Source organism: Haliotis rubra, unplaced genomic scaffold (assembly GCF_003918875.1).
Source record: "Haliotis rubra isolate DU_JTF1 unplaced genomic scaffold, ASM391887v1 Scf652, whole genome shotgun sequence".
NCBI lineage: Eukaryota > Metazoa > Mollusca > Gastropoda > Lepetellida > Haliotidae > Haliotis > Haliotis rubra.
In genome coordinates this window covers 94,639-118,553 of record NW_025767360.1, presented here as the reverse complement: position 1 = coordinate 118,553, position 23,915 = coordinate 94,639, and the positions used below count along the sequence as shown (strand labels likewise).

The following is a 23,915-nucleotide window of genomic DNA, read 5'->3' as shown; positions in this document are numbered from 1 at the left end:
TTCGAAATTTGACGCAGCAATGACAAAAATGATTAGGGGTGACTGTTGAGGTGGAAACAACTATTGAAATAGTATTTTCTCCCTGAACTGTCTAATTTGGAGTTATTTCCCAAATGAATGTATAGTTTATATGAAATAAAAACGAGTTTTAAGTAGTTTCAGTCTCTTTTTAATAACTGACAAGAAACTTGAAACACAGATCAATTAAACAGTTAAAACATAAACTCAAGGAAGCTGCAAGCCTGCACCCAAACAATTAAGAATACAAAAGAACATAAATATTATATAAAAGTAAATAACCATAAATTACTAAACTATCGATAGTCACACATAGTATCGATGCATTGATAGCTTACGTTTCTACCATCTATTAATTGCTATCGGAGACTCAACAATTGCAATCCGTCGATAGTTCGATGAATCGTTACAGCCCTAAACATGATGTTCGATAGATTACCCTATTTTGACTCTCTCTACACGTTCCCATGTTTTCTTTTGGCCAGATGAACAATTGGCTATCCTTAGTTTGGATTAATATATGATGGGATATTATGACCTGAAATGAATCATTGTTCAGGCGTTTAATCACTGGTTTCACTGATATATTTTCTACTTTCTGGAACATGCTATGATTGCCATAAACATGATGGCATAGTTGTTGCTTTTTCGCTTGTGTGAAACGCACTAAATTGACCAAAGTACGTTGCATATATCTGAATTCCAATTACGGGATGATGATGAATAGTCGGTTTTGTTAAAAGGACTTCATATAAAGTTCCACAGGGTCATTGTGGAATCAAGTCTGGATAGGTTTGAGATTTGTGGTCGTTATTGTTGTTGCTGCTGTTGTAACTTTATTGAAGAAAGATACAGAATCGGGCTATATATTTCAATATTTAAGCCGTTTACGCCATCATGATAAATACAGTGTTAACCATAATAGGGTTATCAATACCATCAATACCACCAATATGCCCTTTCTTAGTTCATTTCCTAGCTTTGACCACCACCCAACTCCCCAAACAATACACACACAAACAAACTAAACCAAAACCAAAACCAAAACATAACCAAAATAAAAAACAATTATAAAAAAATCAAAAAGAAAAAATAACAATTAAAACAAAACAAAACACAAATAGTCATCCTAGAATAACACGAAGAAACAATTATTTTCTGAACTCGTCAAGATTGTGGAATAATATCGCCAAGGGTGTGACGACCTGGAACATCAGGCACAAAGTACATATATATATACACACTCAAACACTCTTGTGCCGTACTTTATTGTGTCGCATTGACGGCTGTCTTGAAGCAAAATCTCTTTTATTATCGCATTTTACGGTTGTGTGGAACCTCGGATAACTCCCTCACTTTCAACACATCGGTCTTTGCATGAGTGCACTTAAAATGTGAAGTTCATATTCTGTTTGTCAATGCGTTGTGTCCACAACATAATGCTCATCACCATTTTCAGTATTATGGTTTGAGATTGAGTATTGAATGATATTGAAGATTGTCTGTGAAATCAGTATTATGTCAAGTTAAGACTTCCAGAGAGTTGTCCATACATCACAAACGACCATAGAAAGGTAATCAATGTTTAAGTAGCTTCAACCATTTAAATGAAAAACAGTGCAGTGTTGTTGATATAAAATGGATGAAGGGATGTAAAATCTACTACTTCCTTTGGGGTTTCAATATTAATTAGCGTCAGTGCATACCCGGAACACACAGCTCAACTAACCTTAAAGTATGGATGTAGCATTTTATTTGATGTCACCAGACTCCAGATACACTATAAAATTGATGGAGTCTTCCGTAATCAGTTTAGAATACCACCATACTATGGTTTCGCATACATCCGCTAATCAGGCTTCGACATGTATTTGAGTTTCTTGCAGTTTAGTTTAACCCTCTTATGTGAATGTTCTTCTTTCCATATCAATTTATTCGATCAACGCAATATTTGTGTTAAACAAATAGAAAATGACGACGAGGGATATAACACATCTGTTCCAAAGCTGCTGTGTCGTGAGTACAAGTTATGGATTTCTTAACGGAATTACAACGAGATATTTTGAGGGTGGTTACAGGTAAGCAGAATACATCTGATCTCTTTCGAAAAGCATCATCAAAAAAGCTGAAATGTTGTATATAATTCAGTGGTGGTTCCTGTCGCACGGAATCCATTGCCAACCATTCCATGTTATGAGTGAGTGAGTGAGTTAAAATTTAACGTCTCCTCGACAATATTTCAGCCATACAGTGACGAGAAATGTTGGGCATACACAATAAATACAAGTAGGTAAATAATCAATCATCGACGGACTGTAAAATAACTAGAGTATCACGGATATGGATATAAAACTAGCATGGAAAACTAAAACATTTTAATAAAAGCAGACAATACAATATAAAACACGGGCTATAGATCGCCAACAACTGAGGGCAGATCACCATACTAGGAACCATGGGGGCTTACATTACTTTTGCTACGTGCATGGACCTTAGTTGGATTTACACCATCCCCTCAGCCGCTGGCGATGGTAGGAACATTTAGCCGAAATTTAAAATAACCAAAACACTACGATTAAAAAATATGGTTAAGCGAAATTGACTTGGAAAGTTATTTTGGTGTGTCCCACCTCGGGACGCATGGCTGGACATGGCTGTCCCAGCTTGTGTTGACCCTCTTCGGGTCGCGTGGTTGTCCCTCTTTGGGACGCGTGGGTGTATGTACACGAGTGTTTGTGTGTACATACAGTTTTTTGTTTTGTTTTGTTTTTGTTTGTGTGTGTGGGGGTGGGTGGGGGTGGTGGACACGGCAACTCCCCTACTCACACTCTGGGGAGCAGACACGGCCGCTCCCCTGCTATCCTCTCAGGAGGACAATAATTTTACACTACTTCAACCCCCTTTGAGGATACAGCCACAAACAATCTAAGTTCATAATCTGAACTACCAATTATGAAACTTTCTCTATTTACAAAACAGATATCAAAATTCATTTCACAAATATATCAATGATTAAATGATAATTAACATTATTAAAAAGATCCCTTACTGTTTTGATATTGAAATATTTATCCCTTATGATGGTGAATTCAACACAGTCAAGCAGGACATGCTTGACCGTGGTTCTCTCATCACAAGGGATACAAAACGGAGGATCCTCACCTTTCAATAAGTATGCATGAGTATATCTTGTGTGGCCAATACGACATCGTTGTATGATGACCTCTTCAAGTCTTGACTGACAACCCAAGTATGTGTAACCGATATAGGGTCTTATTTCATGTAATTTATTGATACCTACTTGTATGTCCCACTTCTTCTAAATTCGATCTCGGATGTCGGTTCTAATGCCAGCTTTGTAATCAGAGTACGGGATAAGAAATGGTGTCACAGATTTGTTAAGTGCTGCCCTGGCAGCAAGATCGGCCATTGTGTTCCCGGAAATGCCAACATGGCTGGGTAACCAACAGAGCATGATGTCGTATTGGCCAGTAGCAAGATAATTATACAATTCAATAATTTCAAATAAAAGTGGATGTTTGCAAGAAAGATTTTTAATCGGCTGAAGGCAAGAAAGAGTCAGAACAATTAAATAGTGTTTATATTTAGGGTGTGTATTAATATATTTATACTGTAATGCATTAGTTTCTGATTTTTTCAATGTGGTCAATGTTAGGTCAACTTGGGGTCTAACCAATTGCCAATGAGTACAAGAAAGAAGACGGGAAGGAGCTATATTGTCCAGGTCAATGCCGGCAGCAGAAATAAAAGGTTTAATTCTGAGCCCATGAGGCGGAACAAGAGAAGGTTTCTTATTGTATAAATCCTCATAGAGGGGATCAAAGACACAATTAAATGCAGGATTGGATTTGTTAGAGTGTAGTTTTGTAGTATATTGTAAAGATAATTTTATACGTCGTTGTGTAAGAGATGGCTCATCTGTCTCGACGTAGAGACTGTCAACAGGAGAAGTTCTAAAAGATCCAAGACAAAGTCTGAGACATTGGTGATGGATAGAATCTAACATTTTAAGGTTGCTTTTGCAGGCTCCACCATATACAATGGAGCCATAATCAAGTTTAGAGCGATCTGTATAAGTGAAGTAGGGTAGATTGATCCCCTCCCCATTTTGAATTGGAAACAACTTTTAACAAGTCGAGTGCCTTCCAGCCTTAAGAGATTTAATACGCGGCAAAAACGTCAAGTGGGAGTCAAAAATAAGACCCAAAAACTTGGTCTCTTTTACAACTTTGATAGGTGTGCCGTTTAGAAATAGTTCAGGGTCTTTATGTGGTTTGTATTTACGGCAGAAATGTATGCAATTAGTTTTGGACTTAGACATTTTCTAAACACCATTTATTTTCTCATGTTATGTGCTCACTGACTTGGCTGACACGTCATCGTTTCCCAATGATAGCGTAGATCGATGCTCATGCTATTGTTCACTGGAATGTCTGGTCAGGACTCGATTATTTCCAGTCCGCCGACATATAGCTGGAATATTACCATGTGCGACGTTAAACAACAAACCAACCCAGTCGTGTTGTGTTGGGTGTTGCTGTTATCCGATCTCTCAGCAATACCCACTTACGTGAAACGTACGTAAATGCTCACAGTGTCGGTCACTGAATGGTACTGAACTTGTCTGTTTAAAGACAGTTTCTTTTGGCTGGAACACTGCTCCGTTTAACTACACACTGCATATTTTTATGAAAACAGCGCAGGTATACTGAACCTTTGATAATGGTTGCTATACATTTTCATTGGTTCTTCAATTCAATTTCCCGGCAGTAGGGTAGCCTAGTGGATAAAGCGTTCGCTCGCCACGCTGAGGACCTGGATTCGAATCGCTATATGGTCACATTGGTGAAGCCAATTTCTGGTGTCCCCCGCCGTGATGGTGCTTGGATATTGCGAAAGCGGCGTAAAACGAAACTCACTCACTCAATACAATTTCCAAGATAAGAACGTCACACAACACGGCGTATCACGCTGAAGCGTCTACAGCTTTATTGTTCATGACTGCATATGAAAGGTTAAAGTACAGAAACGCACATACGTGCCAAAGAGAAGAGTTTCTGTGTTAATGCAGTTACTGCAGATAAGAAGCAGATAACATATAATAATAATTTAACACTCTGTTACTGGGAAACATGTCCACGTCATAAGTAACGTCATCAATGGTCGAAACCAGCACTGTGATAAGTTTAACTTCTTATCTGCAGTAAGGTAATTACAGTTATAGAAAGTACTTGAGTATATGACACACATCACACACAACGGTCTGTTCTTAAAGTGTCGTTGATCTTTTTATTTAATGTGTTTTCCTATTTGCATTTTGTACGTAGTGCAAGTACAATTGACGTCCATTATATGTATTTCACGTTTCTTTGTACCCTTGTAACTACCGAATCCTCTGTGTTATCTAGACAGGTCTACTATCACCTAAACGATCACTACAAATCGTATGTATCAATATGTATTTAAAGTTAATCTATATAGCAAACTTGTAGAAACGCGTGGTGTCATGGCCATGTCCGATTGTGGTCAGTTTAGGTTCATCACTGCGAGGACAGCAACAAAGGTGCCCAGCAGGATATGCACCGACATTTTCGTACCAGCACCTAAAACATAAATGAACATCTAATGTAGGATAGATAAGTTTACAATTTGCTATCAAAGTGAACAGTGCATGCAGTATTGTCATTGATATCGGTAGCGTTTAGGTCTCATCATGTTGGCTTTCTAGATGGTTGGGAATACAGCGAGTACTTGATATACCGCATCCAACATGAATATTAATACAGGTCCATAAACACCAAATGGGTATGCTGGTACACTGATATGTGATTACCTTCTATCATTAAAAAGGACTTTTTTCCAGGAGTAGCTCATCTTTAAAGAATTTAAAATCGGTTAGACTGATTGTTATCAGGTGTTTGACCATTTCTATTTCGTATGCGGTGATAAGTATTTTTCAGTGACATTTAGTATCCGCCCTTTCTATATAAAAGATATCAGTATTATTTACCATGTGCAGACTGACTTCTTTTCAAAACTGAATGTTTTGGTTTTTACATGTATAGGGCGTCGTTGTCGTTATACACAATACCCCCCGTGGGCAGTCTTTATGTTCGAGACAGTCAGGTTCTGTTAACAAAAGAACACTTTGAATATTATCCGCCGACAAATACATACACTGGCATGGGTCAGGTAAACATGTGGCTTTGTGAAACTTCAATTTCTCTATATGATACCTCTGTAAATATGTTGTTTTTAAAGAGTAAATAATGTATGTCACTCTCCTAAGTTGTTGGAGGAAATGAAGACCATTCATTCATTCATTCATTCACAACCTGGTGTATAGCTTACAAACAAACAAACAATTAACTTGTGGAAAGTTGAAGTCAACCCTCTAAGCATAGAGACATATGGAGAGTGTTTGCCACTTTGAGCGAGTGAGTGAGTTAGGTATCGGTAGTATTTCAGCCATACCGTGTCAAAGCCAATTATGCATTCATGACACATAAAGTTAAATTACTTTGAATCTTGATGATGGATGTAGATGTGAAACAAATGAGGCACATTCAATGACTTCTTTCGTCTCTGCTTCATGTTGGTACATCAATGGAAGAAAGGTGGTTAAATGACCCTTTCTAAACGATATCAGATGATTGATAAACTTCTTGAACAGATTTCCTTGCGTTATGAAACAAACACATCAAGAAAAGGGGTACAATTGCTGCACATACGGATACACCTATTGTGGTTCAGAGCATATGGTTGTTTTGTTGTTGCATTCTATCCCATGTAAATAAAGAGAGAGGACCTACTGTCTTCACATCTGCCTCCGCCGTACCCTTTTTCACATGTGCAAACAACAGTTTGTCTTTAACGCTACACACTCCTTTATTCTGACATGGGTTCTTCGCACAGGATGCCTGGTCAGCTATAAATGTAAAGCATAATAACTTATGAAATCCAATCCCTGAAACTACAACATAAACTGTGAAAATGTAACATTGGCTAAGATTATACAGGATAATACATAAAATGAACGCACTCAGCAATATTCCAGCTAAACGGCGGGTTAGAGGTATAATGGTATTGCCCTGGGCCTCCTTTCACAAAGCACTAAGGTGATCGTAAGTCACTAAGGTAACCTTAGTGCAATGTTAAAGAATGGGAGTTAAGGTTAACCTTAGTAAAGGTTGCTTCGTGAAAGGAGCCCCTGGATATTAATATTTGACAGTACATAGATTAGAGCCTGCTTCATCAACATCGTGTCTTAAGAATGTATACACCGCGTAGATTCCATGTGCCCCCCCCCCCCCAAAAAAAAAAAAATAAATAAATAAATAAATATAATAAAATAAATAAATGAAAACAAAATATAAATAAAATGAAATAAATTGATAAATAATTTACAATGCCAACCCAACTAATATTACAACTCCAAAATACTATCTAGGAATTAAAATTATAGGCATATATTTCCCCGGAAATGAGTTAAACTAAAAACATCCTAAACATGAAAACATGATGGTGTTGTACATCACTTACCTGCCATACACTGGCTGCTGAATATCACCAGTATCGCGATTAACCCTGTAACATATAACTGCGTTACAGTATTTTAGTTATCATGTGTAAACATTGTGATATTCTTGCATATTAAATAGTCTAATGTGGAGAGCAACAACACATAAATACTTGTAGCCAAAAGGACCGATCCCGAACAGCTTTTGAACATTTTTGAAGCAGGGTAGAGATACTGATAATGTAAACTTGAAACAGTGGGTGGCACACTTCTCTAAGCATTTGAATATTGATTCATCTGAGGTTATGCGTGTTGCAAGCCAACCTGAATCATATTTGCAACTGGATCCATAAACTGGATAAAGGTAGTACTAAACAAGAAGTTCCATTGATCAACTCGAGAAGAAAATGGTATCTCAACTTTAAAGAATCAAACCTACTTTCTCTTTTTACATTAATGTAAAATGTAAATTCAAAAATATTTTAATGTCAAAACAATCAAGGATCTTTTTTATAGTGTTAATCATCATTTAATAATTGATTTTTTTAAAGGAAATAGAGTTGTTAGATAAATTATGAATAATATATTTTGTAAACAGTTAACTTGTATTTTAAACATGGTAGCATAAATTAGCAACTGCGATTGTAAGTGGCTGTATCCCCGAAGAGGGTTAACATATCGTAAAATTATTGTCCTCCTGAGAGGGTACGTTATCCTAAAGCTTTCAAAGTCAATTTCCCTCAACCATACTTTTTAAATCGTAGAATTTCTGTTATTTTTAATTTCGGCTGAATCTTCCTGCCATCGCCAGAGGCTGAAGGGATGGTGTAAATCCAGCTAGGGTCCATGCAGGTAGCAAAAGTAATGTAATTCCCTATGGTTCCTAGTATGGTGATCTATATCACATCCTTTATTCCAAGTACCATATCTCTCTTAAACAAAGGTGGAGATACCTAAATCAATGACTTTATGCAAATATGTTTTGTATCTCTCTGATGTGTCAATAGCTCTGCTGATGTAACAAGAATTCCTGAAAAGGCATTAAAGTATTATCCTATTCTATTCTATCTACCTTCACCGCCTCCTTGGTGTAGTGGTTAGAGCGTTCGCCCGGAGAGCTCTATTTGATGAACTCGAGGAGAAAATGGTATCTCAACTACTTTCTAATTTACATTAATGTTGAATAAAATATTCCAAGGCTGGAACAATCCTTCCGGGAAAAAAGATGTAAATGTCCCATAATTAAGTTTCGAGTGAAAGAGGACCCCGAAAATCACACAGGCATGTCATTGGTTGACTCCATGTGCAAGATATTACAGTTCTGGTACTCGTCAAGAGAACCCCGAAAATCCCAAAGGCATGCCATTGGTTGACTCCATGTGCAAGATATTACAGTTCTGGCACTCGTCAAGAGGACCCCGAAAATCACACAGGTGTCATTGGTTGACTCTATGTGCAAGATATTACAGTTGTGGTACTCGTCAAGAGGACCCCGAAAATCACAAAGGCATGCCATTGGTTGACTCCATGTGCAAGATATTACAGTTCTGGTACTCGTCAAGAGGACCCCGAATATCACACAGGCATGTCATTGGTTGACTCCATGTGCAAGATATTGCAGTACTCGTCAAGTGGCTGTCTCTTAAGTCAACAGCTGTGTAATGCCTTTTATTCCCGTATTTTTCATAATGGAAGGCTACCGTGGACAGGGTATACATGTGTTTCCTGATGTAAATAATATGTTTGTTAGCAGTTGGTACATTATTACATTCCTGATTCCTTTTTGTAAAATAACATTGATAAAAAAAGAATGTGAAACAGGTAAAAGTTATGAAAAGTGTTGCCCACTGTTACACTATAACAAGATGTATCAACATAGTCAGAAGCGTAAGTTAGTGTCAATTTATATCTTTCGAAGTTTAGTAATTACACCCAGAATAGTTTGGACAAAAGCACAATGGTGCCTTGCATCACAAGCAAACAAAGCCTTAATACCAATATACAGACACAAAGCAAAAGAGAGTAGGTTATATTCATTGAACTGATCTTTTCAGAATTTGTGATGCAGTGGTTACACCGGTATTCTGCTAGGGATCAGAATGTGGTGATAAAAATACTGTGAAACTGCTGAAAATGGACAAAAGTGTTCTGAAGGTTAGTAGAACTACAAGCAATATTTAGGGCAGTGAACAAACCTATAAGTATTATAAACACTCAAGGAATACAAACGATGCATGATTACATATTTTTTGTAATGTACAAAGATGACTACTAGGAATGATATGTCTGTCAGAGCCATGTATACGTATATTCTCATGGATGCGGTTTGTCTACCTTCCACGAATTACAATGACAAATACATTCCTTAAAATCTTCCTTCAAGTATTTGTGAACGATTCATAAACGTGTGAAATGTGACTTCACACTTGGTAATTACACGAATACTTACCCCCCATTTTCAATACTTGATCCTTCATATTAACACAAAATACTTGCATGCAATGAACACTGTGGCAGTAGGCGTCGTTTTATATGAAGTCAAAATGGTATGTACCGGTGTATATGGATTGTGATTGGAAGGAGGAGTGTCCAAACATATTGATGTTATGTGATAGTGACACATACACATGCTCACGATATAGTCGGATTCTTACAATCTCCTCTGCTCTTGCCATACATTTCGTATGAGTAACTATGGAAACGATTTTTTATCTTTCATTTACATTTGTTACAATTCGTCCTGGTAACACGAGACAAGCAGATACCTGTTATACCATACCTTTCGTCTGAAATGCCCATCTGCTCAAGAAGAGTAAGTTGATGGTATGAACAGTGCAAGGTAGACAAGTTTACTTGATTAGATGGAGCATTCTTTGGACCGTATCCTGACTAGACTTTCTTTGAAACTAATATTGTAATACTAGTAATAATCTTCTTAATCACATATTAATTTCTATCTACGTTGAGTGAGTTAAAATTTAACAGCGCATCGGCATTTTTTCAGCCACATAGCGAGGAGACCATGTTTACACATATACAAATAAATAATTTGCACAAAGTAACACTCAAAAGCAAATTTTCATATACATAAGATCCTAATATCATAACACTAACATCTCAATAATATCTATTTGCAATTTAGATATCGTCGCAAAATGACATCATCAGGTGTAACCGATTGGAACTTTAAATTCATGATGCTTATTAATTCGAATTTGTTTGTAAATTATCAACTATCTGCATCGAAAGTGTGAACGAGTCGCATATGAAAAAACACAATTGGCTTGCAAGTCGTTGTCAGGTGCCCCAATATGTTGTCCTTCAAATAGGATAAGAAAATGCCTTCCTGTGTAAATATCTCGCCTTAATTGTTGTACTACAGCAGTTTCCAAAACAATGTTCATATTCTTGAATACGTATTTGGCAGAAACTATATTTTTTTACTAATTTCAACTGTATTTTTATGTTTATTTTGAGTCAATTTTTATTATGAGTCAATGAAATATAGCGAAATTGCACACTGGGAATGCAGACTTATCTGTCTTTGGCACCAACTCGAGGAAAGTCAGTTTGAGTGTCACATGGAAACGTGTGGTGGCGCTGAAGTCAACACCTCGTGTGACCACCGTGGGCATCCAGAACTGCCTGGCATCGAACCGCGACGGCATCGAACGAATATCTCAGAATCTCGTGTTGGCCAATCGCAGCCCACTCTGCCTGTAGTGCATGTGCGAGTTGCTGAAGTGTCTGGGGCTGAGGGTTATGGCGTCGCACCCGTCTGTCCAGGGCATCCCACAGATGTTCGATCGGGTTTAAGTCCTGTGATCTTGAGGGCCAGGGGAGCACATTGATGTTGTGGTTCTGGACGAAGTCTCTAGTGTGACGTGCTGTGTGGGGTCTGGCATTGTCCGTTGAAACAACTCCCTCTGGCGATCAATGATTGGAAGGAGGTGCAGGCGTAGGATTTCGTCACAGTACCGTTGAGCTGTCAGGTTGCCCTGGATCATCACCAAATCACTTCTCCTACGGCAGGTGATCGCTCCCCACATCATAACACTTCCCCGGCCGAATCTGTCCACCTGGGGAACGCAAGCGTCAGCGAAACGTATACGTCGACGTCTCGACACCCCCGTTATTCCACAGCGTCGTTCCAATAGAAATCGTGATTCATCACTGAACCAGATTCAACGCCAATTCGGTAGGTTCCAGACCTGAACGTTGGTGCACCATTGAACTCGATGTCGACGATGCTGTTGTCGAAGCACAGGGCCAAAATAAGGTCTTCTGGCACGTAAACCAGCCTCTCTCAACCTGTTCCTGACGGTCTGTGCAGAAAGCCTCCTCAATCTGGGTATTTGTCGAGCGGTACTGGTCGCCGTAGCTGTTCGATGACGTAGGTGATGTACCCAGATGAAGCGATCCTGCGCCACAGTGGTCGCTCGAGGTCGCCCACTACGAGGGGCATCTGCTACCGCATTCTGTCCGCGATAGCTCTCCCAGAGCCGTGAAATGGTGCTTTGGTGAACATTCATGCTTCGGGCAACTGCACGTTGAGACTGGCCAGCTTCAAGCAAACCAGTGGCGATATGACGGTTGGCTTCACTTAGACTTGGCATTTTGCGTTCGTCAACAATATTCCAAATACAGTGAATAATCGACAAACAGCGATCAACCTTTTATACCCATCATTGAGACTCTCTGATCCCCAACTTTCACGTGCATTGCATGTGAATTGTGTATTCTGTGACAGTACACGCCGAAATTGAAAATCATGCTGTTAAATACGAGTATTTTACGGATGGTGCGTTTTGTTGTGATGTTTCAAAACATAAACACCATAGGACTCATAAACAGAGCAAAACCTTTTGTAAAATGAATCACACTTTAATTCATTGCTACCTGGAATTGCTATTTTCATGATGCGTTTCTTTTTTGGGAGAGTATATATTCTGATTGATCCACGTTTAGCAATAATCCAGCAACATCACGGTGGCAGACACTAGGAATGGGTTGCATACATTGTACCGATATGCGGAATCGAACTCAGGTCTTCAGTGTGACGAGCGAACGTTTAATAGCTAGGCTACCCCTTCGCCCCGAAGACATATCTCGCGGCAATATGTGTCCTTCACGAGTGGTTCTTCATTTGTCTCATTTAACAAAAAATTCGCTCGACAGTCATTTCGTATTAAAAAGCACATTTGTTCTCAACCATGAGACTCTGCTGTGTGATATCGATCCATTTATCACTTGGGGAAAATCCATTAGATGATGAATCGCTGCTATGGAATTTACCAAAATATCATTTCATAAACTCACATAGCTCGAAAAGCACTTTAGTTACAAAGGCAAATCAATTGATTGATTTAACATATTTGTTTTTTATAAGGTCTCCACTACAGTTAAACAGTAGTATTGACACAACCTACAGAATCATTTGAGGTTCAATATTGAACTATTCACAGATGAACAGATATCAGACTTGGGCAGCTAAATGCTACTTGGGCAGCTAAATGCTACTTGGGCAGCTAAATGCCACTTGGGCAGCTAAGTGCTACTTGGGCAGCCAAATGCTACTTTGTTACAGGTGGAACCAGTGTGAATACGTACGTCATTGGCAGGAAATTTTACCGATTCGTTTTCCAGGTCAACATTTGGATTCATTAAAGAACGCTATGCAAATTAAACATTTTCTTATTCACAACGTAAAAATTAAAACTACAATAGTATTTTCCATTAGTTCAACAAACCTATTTTTAATGTCAATTGTAAAGTAGCGTAAAATGTAGCTGGAACATTTGAACTGTTCAAATATGTCTTAGATTACTTATAAACTTTCGACTCTTGGAAATATGGTGCTGAGAATGCTGTGCATTCACATTAGTAACATTCTTCATTCACAGTAGAGTGATGAATAGAGGGCAACGCTATTATGAATAGTTAAAGGACATCCCAAGACAAACCATTAGCCCCACTACCCATTCTATACAGTGACAAAAAGGTCATTATGGGTTATTATGCTGAAGAGATTAGAAACAGAAGTCACCATCAAGAAACGTTATTTTTTTACATCCTCATTGAGGTCTTTTTACGACTATGTGTAACAGTGTTTATAACAACAGGGTAAGTGATGAACCTTTGTTGTAGTTAGATTCTCCAATCCCTGCCTGTTGTATTGTACAGAGCTTACAAACTGGATTCCTTCCCCTTGATCAGTGGTCGTTCCGTTACATGAGAAACGACTGTCAGACCCAGTCAACCGGGTATCATCACGAAGTAATGAGGAATAACTCACCGTCAATTTCGTGGCTACGTGAGCAATATTGTATTTCTACGGGAATCTCATTCTGATGCAGAAATCTGAAACATCTTTCCTTTTCGCGTGTGACGGTGCATGTCACTTCGAAGGGAAGTACCATTGTTTGAATAACAAGTTGTCTTCAATTAATGATGCCTTGTTGTCTCCACATTCAGCACTATTCAAAGTAATATATCACAGCGGAAATTATACAGTGTTGATTAGACAAACATGTGATTGACATGAGCAACATATTTCTCGTACTATGACACATACAATCAAGGCTGACCAGCTGATCCATTTTGACCAAAGACAAAGGCTGATATCCCGAAATAAGATCATGCTATCATCTAAGAAACTATTATCAGACAGTGAGCATTTCTAATAATAATTGTGACCAGATCCATTGATCCATCCAGATCATTTTCCAATACTTTGTGAAATTAAATCCAATAAACAAGGTGACAGATGCATTTGTAAGCATGTATTTATTACAACGGTTTCTAAACTATTTATTCTATTATACAACATAATCGGATAACACACATTTGGTTGGAAGGTAACAATCGCTGACTGTCACTGTAGATAAAAAGTAGATAACATTTACACTGTGTCAGTGATCACTGGGGGACAGGTCCACGTCATCAGTAACATGTCATCAATGGCCTAAAGGTCACCAGGGGAGAATTTTGTCTTCTTATCTGCAGTGAGGTAATTACATATTCATGAGGCTGGTGAATTCATGAAATAATCACTCAAATGCATGTCCAAATGACGCATGGTTCCTTCTAGAGTGATAGTGGGGACCGTTTTTTTACATTGGTGCTCATGTTCATCTGTTCATACTCTTGTATTCATGACCTGGATAAATAAGACAATTCATAAAAGTCATCAGTACCCCCAACTACTATGACAGAAATGGAATTTAGTGCGCGTCTTGTAAACACAATCAATCAAATTACAAAATCAAACGCAGTATAGTATATACTTCCATAAAGTCTCGTAAGCAACTCAAACACATCTAACAAACAGCATTGTCTTGTTCCGGTCCGGTTGTATTCAGTTGAGGCTCAGCTGTGTGAGAACAGCAACAACAGTGATCAGCAGGATCTGTACCGATATCTTAGCAGCACCAGAGGCTGAAAGAAAGTACATTCATATCAGTCTTATACACGTGCCATCAGAAAACTGTCAGTGACACTGACAACAATAAATCATTAAAATCATAAACGATTATAATGACCATAATGTATTGTGATGAAATGTGAGTTGTTTGCAATGGTAACTGAATGCACTTCGAATTGGAGGGATATTGCATAAACAAAATTCAGCTGCCGAAATCTTTTCACGTGTATATACATACCATGCAAACGTGACATAGGGCTGAGAGGATCTAGGCTATCGGGATTCATGGCCGGAATGCCAGAAATTAACCTGGCATTTTCAAAGAATATCACAACGTGAAGAAAATCGCCTTTTTAAAATCGGTGAGCCAACGTTCAACAATCATCATTGGTATAACATCATAACTTCAAAAGAAAGTGGAAGTACAGTGTCCTTTTGTTCCAATAGCTAGTTAAACTTGCCGATATTGCTAAACTGCACAGGAAGCTCATGTGATCAATGTGAAATCCTGTTGAGACGTTTTCCGAACAATAAATTGCGTACAGAACGTCCTCGCCTCACAACGCCAAGTGGGGACTTATGGATACGGGTGACCATTGCTCTGACCATTCCATGATATCGGCTAATCCACTATGACACAGTTAGGTACAACTTCCGATAATCACATCTACACATCTGTGTAACATATGAGCATAGTCATTTAAATTCTCATTTGTTTTCAAGACCGACGTAATATGTCCACTTGCAGCGGCTGGATATTTCATTTATTTTCAGAAAATTCATTTTAGATCACACGTTCGTTTCCTAAGATGCATAATTTTGAAAATACTGCCTCCTCGTTTAGTGTGGTCAGTCCATTCTATATCAAAGAGAAATTAGCGGAAACAAACGCTTGTCTGTCGCGATGCCCATCAGTTATATGCCAACAAATCGACAACTCTGCAGATAATGCTGGAACATTACACTTTTGTTACAAATAGGGACTGAGCTTTAACTTAGACATGGAAATGATGAAGGACCGTTTATTTCCAATTATATTTCTAAATAGATTTTTATAATCACAAATGGGAATTGTTTTATTGAATATGCAAATAAAATGTAAAAGAAATCACTTATATTAAATCCCCAAGAAGATACTCAAGATAAATGACTTTAAAAATTTATCAAACTGAACATTCGTGTAACCTTGCTGCCATGCCCCTTGTGGAACGTTAAATGAATTCGCTGAATAAAGTATGAATGAACCCCCAAAAGTCAGACTAAAATATTCCGAGATGTGTAATATAAACCCAATGTTAAAGATTCAAGTTGGTTAGTTACATAAATATATAACGTTTTTGTTTTGAGTGAGTGAGTGAGTGAGTTTAGTTTTACGCCGCACTCAGCAATATTCCAGCTATTTGGCGGCGATCTGTAAAAAATCGAGTCTGGACCAGACAATCCATTGATCAACAGCACGGGCATCGATCTGCGCAATTGCGAACCGATGACATATGTCAACCAAGTGAGCGAGCCTGACGCCTGTCGCCTCTTACAACAAGCATGGGTTACTGAAGATAAATATTCTAACCCGGATCTTCACGCATCTTATTGTTTTGAAACTCGCAGCGATTAATAATCACATTTCCTAAAACACGCACTTACATTCTCCAAAACAGCGCAAGATCGTCAGAAATACATTCAATTCGACCCAAGAGAGCCGTTATGTCAACAAACGCATGTGCGTGTATTTGAATCTCTCGCTGTCCATGGCATTATCCTTACTAAAGTTATGTTAGCTACGTTTTTTATACTTTCAATATAACGATATATATTTATCATGATTTTTTAAATGCCATAACCGATTTAAGTACTGGGATTATTTTGATCAAAGCACCGCAGTCATTACGCGCATTTTGATTGGTTTGTCGTATTTTTGCACACAACGAGTCTTCTTGGCGGTTACGGAAAGGGGCAAGTGGTGACGAATGTCGACGTTGAAACTGCGCCGAACTGCGTTCAACACGTGGACAAATTTGGTGGAGAGAGCGTCATGGTGCGGGGAGCCATGACCTACATACTGTGTCAGGTAGATCAGAGCTAGTGGTGGTTCAAGGCAATCTTAAAGGCAAATCGCTATTTCCTTCGACCAAATCCTGGAAATCGAGTCCTCCTACTTGTAAACCACCAGCGGGAGCTGTTTCAACACAACGCTCGACATAGCTCGTGTAACAGGTGCCGATGTGAACCCGATCGAGTTCATTTAATTCCAGACAGATCATTTTAGATCACACGTTCGTTTCCTAAGATGCAAAATTTTGGAAACTAATGCTTCTTTGTTCAGGGTGGGGAGGTACGGTCCGTCCAAATCTGTTGTCATTCTATATCAAGGAGCAATTAGAAGAACAAACGCTTGTCTGCTGCGATGCATATTTTTCTCCGGACGTCTTAGGATGTCTGCCCACTATTATAACGCTGATAAATCGACAACCCTGCAGTTTATGCTGGAACATTATCGCAACAACCTGACTGTCAGTCAATTTTGTTATTAATTAGGACTTAAAAACTAAATAACGGTAATACGAACGTCTTCAAGTAAATATCGCGTCCAGTCATAGGCACAGAAAGAAACAGCCAATATCTGGAAACCACATGTAGTGACGTGGACACATTCACAATGATTAATGTGAGATAACCACATTGCACGGGTGTACCTACCATCTGCACAGACTGGACCCTCGTATCCGCTTTGACAGGAGCATGTACCACCTGTACCTCCCGACGGAATATCACAGGTACCGCCATTTAAACATTCGTCGCCATCCGCTGTACAAACTGTGGCTAAAACAATAATGAGCACAGGTAAACAGTTGTCCTATTTTCACTTTCCTTCGGCCATTAATTATGTCATGTCATAAATTAAATAGTTTATTTAGGCACCACAATATGAAATATGAGGGAGATCCATTGCAATTGTCAATTCCTGTGACACTAAAACAATTATCTTAACATCATATTCACCGGTACAAGTCTTTCCATCACCAACAAAGCCGTCATTACAGGTACAGGTGTAGGAACCTGGGGGCGTGTTTTCGCACTCAGCATTCTTATCGCAGTCGTGAGCGTCATCCCCAGTTTCTGCACATTCGTCGATATCTAGAAACGTAATCGACAACATAAATATATATGAGTGTTTTAAACATAATATTGTAGTTCTGTATTATTCCTCAACAGGTGTGTGTTCAGTGCATTCAAGCATGCATGAATATACGCTTGCATAGTTGTGAACCAAAATACAGTCTCACTGTTACATCCCAGCAACATTAGGCTTGATAAACCAAATGTAATTGTCAGACAGTGTGAAGGAATATGTAACCACGGTATGTAACTGAACGTCAAACTATACACAATGCACCCATTTGCGTCTCCGATTCACAGTACGTAATATTCTTAATTTTTGTTGTTGTTTTCCTTATGTAACGAGCTCTACTTTTTCTTAAACATACTTAATCTACCTTCTATTTTTAAAACGGAAGAAAGTGCTTGACTGACTGCAGATTAGAAGCATAATGACGCAAATTAGTGTCACAATTACCCTCGAACACGACATTCTCTACATTTCTATCAGCAACCGATTTTCTGGCATTTCCAAGGGCGTAAACCTTACCCTTATCTCTGTATAATTCCACACTAACATAAAGACTTTCACTTACTAATTAATTAATGACTGTAGTGAACAAGTGTAATAGGTCCGACTGTCACTGAAACCATGCTTTGAACTTCAAAGTCAATGGTAAGGCTACACTTGACAGAAATAAAAACAAAACAAACACAGTTCATTTCTATATATTGAGACAGCAATCGTCATTAAGACAATTTCTGTTTGAATCCCGATAATCATGAGGTGGTTTGTAGTGTATTGCGCGCAAATGCATCCCAAAATGAACAGTCAGTCGTAAACATGTGCAGAGAAATCGACGAAATTTAGAACGTAAAAAATGCCAAGATTAAATGCTGCTGACCGAAATATAGCGACTAGACGTTTGGAAGCAGGGGTGACCAAGTCTGCCGTTGCAAGACACTTCAGCGTGCACCACAAGATCTTATCTTGATTAAGACATTTATATACCCGCTTCCTTTCGACCCAAGCTCGTCCCAGAAGTGGAAGACCAAGAGTTATCACTCTTCTCAGTACCGATTCATCCAGGTGTTTCACCTGCGTCACCGATTTGCTACAGCAACGGACACTGCAGGACAGGTGCCTGGTCTTCCAAGAATTTCCGACCAAACCATCAGAAGAGACAACTGGGAATCAATCAAAAGGTGGACCTGTCCTGACACGACTACACCGACAACGACGTATCCAATGGTGCAACAGGGTAAAGGCATGGAACCTAGGAAACTGGCGACGCGTTGGGTTCAGACATGAATTGCGTTTCCTCCTGAAACGATGGGATAGGAGACAACGTGTCTATCGACGTTGACACGAACGTTTTGCGCCGAACTGTGTTTGACAGGTGGACAGATCTGGTAGCGTCATGGTGTGGTGAAATATGTCTTATACTGCTAGATCAGAGCTAGTGGTGGTTCACGGCAATCTTACAGCAAATCGCTACATCGACCAAATCCTGCGACCTCCCCACTTTTTTACTGCCAGAGGGAGCTGTTTCAACACGACAACGCTCGACCCTCCACAGCTCGTGTAACAGGTGCCTATCTCGCTAATGCAAACGTCAATGTACTTCCCTGGCCATCCAAATCGCCGTATCTGAACTCGATCGAGCATCTATGGGACGAACTTGATCGACGCGTCTGTAAAGGTCACCATCGTCTTCAGACATTTGCAGAGCTTACCAACGCTTGATAATGTTGATAATGTTGACAGGCAACTGACGGGATCGGGTTGTCAGGCTCGCTGTCTTGGTGGACACATGTCATCGTATCCCAGTTGCGTAGATCTATGCTCATGAGTGAGTAAGGGAGTTATGATTTTTAGTCACATCGGCATTATTTCAGCCATATCGTGACTAAATCAAGTTATAGAATTACATGTATAATAATTAAAGGTAAATTATAAAACCCTGTCAATGAAGGACAGTAAAACAACTAGATTATCACCGATATAATGTTTAAAGCTAGTAATCAAATTTAACAATTTAAACTTTTCAAAGACAGTATAAAAACAGCCTATAGATTGCCAACAACTGAAGGTAGATCCCCATGGTAGGGACCATGGGGGACTTTTTGCTAACTGCATGGACACTAGGTCTAAGCAACCAATCAGAATGCCATCTCAGGGTAGGTTTATCAGATATAAGGAAGCCAACTTTGTGCACGCAAGGTGTCAGATAGGATATTTTATGGAGCTGTCTGCTTTACTTCATGTTAAAAAATGTGGTCTGCAAGGTTACCAGTTTCACACTTGGTTCCAGTGTAGCCGGTATCACATGTGCAGACAATTACTGGAGTGTCATCTTCACTTGGCTCACATGTTCCGTGGTCGCTACATGTTTCACCTTTGCACGGGTTGTCTGCAAAGAAGGCACGTTAGATATTACTTGTCAGACATGCATGATGCTTAAATATACACAATAGCAGTCTCGCCTTCACTTATTATGTTCTCTAGATAGTATTAGCAGCATAAACTGTTTCAGGACTTTTCACCCAATTTATTCATATATAGTTTTGTTTTCTGAACTTTATCCCTAATGCAATTTACAGGCTAAGGGCAAAATGACATTCACGGGGCAATTGTTGGTACAGACAGAGGTATCTATATCTTTCGTCGACACAATTTATCACAGATGAAAGCAAATGCCAATAACAAACATTATAGCCTGCTCCAATTACTATTTTGACCTGTACCATATGTCACAATTTGATAGATACACGTTAATACAGTCCAGACCAGCCTTAACGCCAAGTGTAAACATGCAGTAAGAAATATATCACTGTATTTACCTGAAGCACAAGCAGGGCCAGCAAAGTCTGGTGTGCATACACACTTCCCCTCAGTGCAAACACCGTTATTGGGTGTGCAGTCATTGTTATCTTTACAAGCAGTTGATATTCCAACCAGCATACACGCAGTAACAAGTCCTGGAACAGATTTCTAAGATGTTTCGGTGAAAGATCAAAGGTGCCGACAGTACTTTATCAGACGATAATGTGCACTTTTTGCATTACGTCACAATGTATTGGCGTCACTGCGCCATTCTAGTCTGCCACCTCGTAATCGAACACTTTTGCATTACGTCACAATGTAACCGACGCCACGATGCATGTCAGTTGTCATTGCCTCGTACAGCCTCCTACTGTAAACTACTCCGTTTCATCCCGTTTCTTTGTTTACAGTTACTTCACTCAGATAACATCACTGGTGGAAACATGTTTTCCGATGGATAAAATGCCTCAGTTCGACTCACAATTTTACAGTGACACGGTAACATTAGCAATGTTTACATTCCAACAATGCAATCTTTGAATGTGCCTGGACTAGTCAGCTTCATCTGGTTGTACTGATCTATACTTACGTTGGTAGTAGAAATGCGACGTTCATATTGCCCCATATGGTTTACGTCAATCACAGAAATTAAAATAATTTAGAAAAGATATTTAACCCGAACGTAAACCGTCATCATTTGTTTTTCTGGTAACGTTCGTCTTAACGTAGGGGGCAGACACGTCAATAGAACAGCGCGTCAGTTAGGTCACCGACACCGTCGTTTGTTTTCTGCCTTAGATTAATCGTAATTATCCTTAGAAAGTATTACATTTGGCATCTTAGAAAAGAAATACAGTTTACTCTACAACCATGTATAGTGTAATAAAGCACACTTTCGCCCTGAATTATTATAACGTTAAAGGACTCGGCCGCTTTAACGTTATAATAGTTCAGGGCGAAAGTGTGCTTTATTACACTATACATGGTTGTAGAGCGAACGGTATTTCTTAAGTAACGTTCACTGGTGTGTCAAGTGGGAGGCATGCGATACTTCATATCTGAATCTCCACGAGGTTGTCAAATCGAGTCTCTTTGGTATTTCAAAAGGGTTACAGGACAATATAACCTTAGGATGTTGCGAATTGTAAACGATTTACATACACTAATGTCGAGCGATACTTTCGTTACAGACACGTGTTGAATGTGTTTCCTGATCAGACTGTTTTTAATCATTATATTCTAAAAGTCACATTTTGATAAACAAAACTCAGTATCAACAGTTATACATTGCATAAACATTGGATATTATTCATACATACAGCTACCATGCAAGGACACTATGTTTACTGATATGATATATTGTAACACATCCTCACAAGCGTTATTTAATCCACATAAAGAGAACTTATTGTATTTAGCACAAGCAAAAACCATCAAGTTTACCCTGAAGGAACCAATACTGCCCAAAGACCTTCATCCTTGCAAGTGTTTATAGTTCAGTCCCAATGCGATGAACTATGGGCTTGAATCATACTGAAGTCGTATATATACACATGAAGTGAGTCATAGCCACATGGGAAGGTCGTCACGTGGTACTATCACGTGACCACAAGCTCACAACTGATGATTGGTTATACATCATCCATATACATGAGCTTCTGTCAAGAGGGTGGAGGGATATTCTAATATATTACATCTACATATAGCGATGTGAACTCCATATCTAACTAAATTTGAATGTAGCCATTTACAACCATGATCGTGATATTAATCCTTCCAGTCTAGATACACTTTGTTATCAAATTAACCATACTATGTATTCCAAAACAAAAGCGTATACTTAGATATTGTTTCATTGTGGTACAAAGGATCTCTTAAATTGACACGACTGGTGTAGTCCCTGAGCTGTTATTTTGGTAACATGTAGTCTTTTCAATTACGCTTCAGGTATCAATGACCAAGGATCGTTAAAAGATGAAATAACCAAGTTTTGACAAGATACATTTTGGCAGAGATTCCTATAGTGGTTGGAAAGGGTATGGAGGCTCCTATTTAACTGCAAGTAATCCCTCTAGAACCGACATGGCCTGACGTATATATAAGACTTAATTGTAAATGAAATGTGCAGTGATTTACAGATGTTATATGGTTAGACTGGCTACAGGTTCACATATCAGGGTCAAATATGACGTATTGGTATTATTGTATGATTAGATAATATCATTTTGGAATATTTCTATCGCTTGTATTTGTTTGCTGACAGGAACACATTTCTAAATGATGTTATGTACGAATCGACATAATCCCACCGTTTCCTATCCTACATACCTGTAAATATACCATTAGTTACCTGGAGAGTATACATTGATAACATATCCATAAAGTTGTGATATATACTTTTGCCCATAATTATATTTGCAATAAAAGTATGAAGGGATAACATCAACTATCAACTTTATCCGTGTCTGCTCCAGCACACTTCCTTGCTAATTTCTTGCAGAGCTTATCAGCAATAGATAACATCAATGATTAAATGAGGCGTGAAGATGTCATTTGTCAGTTGAGTCAAGTCATGACATGAGTAAACAAATATACATTAAAAAAACAAGTGAAACACACAAATATATATATATATATATACTCTCCCCAAAAAGAAACGCATCATGAAAATAGCAATGTCATGTAGCAATGAATGAAAACAAAAGGTTTTGCTCTGTTTATGAGTCCTATGGTGTTTATGTTTTGAAACATCACAACAAAACGCACCATCCGTAAAATACCCGTATTTAACAGCACGATTTTCAATTTCGGCGTGTACTGTCACAGAATACACAATTCACATGCAATGCACGTGAAAGTTGGGGATCAGAGAGTCTCAATGATGGGTGTAAAAGGTTGATCGCTGTCTGTTGATTATTCACTGTATTTGGAATATTGTTGACGAACGCAAAATGCCACGTCTAAGTGAAGCCAACCGTCATATCGCCATTGGTTTGCTTGAAGCTGGCCAG

At 38.8% G+C, this 23,915-nt stretch overlaps 1 protein-coding gene across 3 annotated transcripts in view; it reads right to left on the bottom strand.

The window, feature by feature from the left end:
* Positions 1–22,433, bottom strand: part of LOC124257220 (neurogenic locus notch homolog protein 1-like) — a 204,799-nt gene extending 182,366 nt beyond the window's left edge. For 2 of the 3 annotated variants that reach the window (XM_046691237.1, XM_046691239.1), the window contains exons 1-5: positions 22,348–22,433; positions 20,922–21,059; positions 20,372–20,491; positions 7,582–7,626; positions 6,852–6,967 (exon numbers count right to left, since the gene is read on the bottom strand). In XM_046691237.1, coding sequence (XP_046547193.1) covers positions 6,852–6,967; positions 7,582–7,626; positions 20,372–20,491; positions 20,922–21,059; positions 22,348–22,381 — 453 coding nt within the window. In that variant the 5' untranslated portion in view covers positions 22,382–22,433. Of the gene's footprint in view, positions 1–6,851; positions 6,968–7,581; positions 7,627–17,678; positions 17,802–17,981; positions 18,117–20,371; positions 20,492–20,921; positions 21,060–22,347 lie in introns of all 3 variants that reach the window. The other variant, XM_046691238.1, reaches the window with a different exon arrangement.
* Between the last annotated feature and the right edge of the window lie 1,482 nt (positions 22,434–23,915).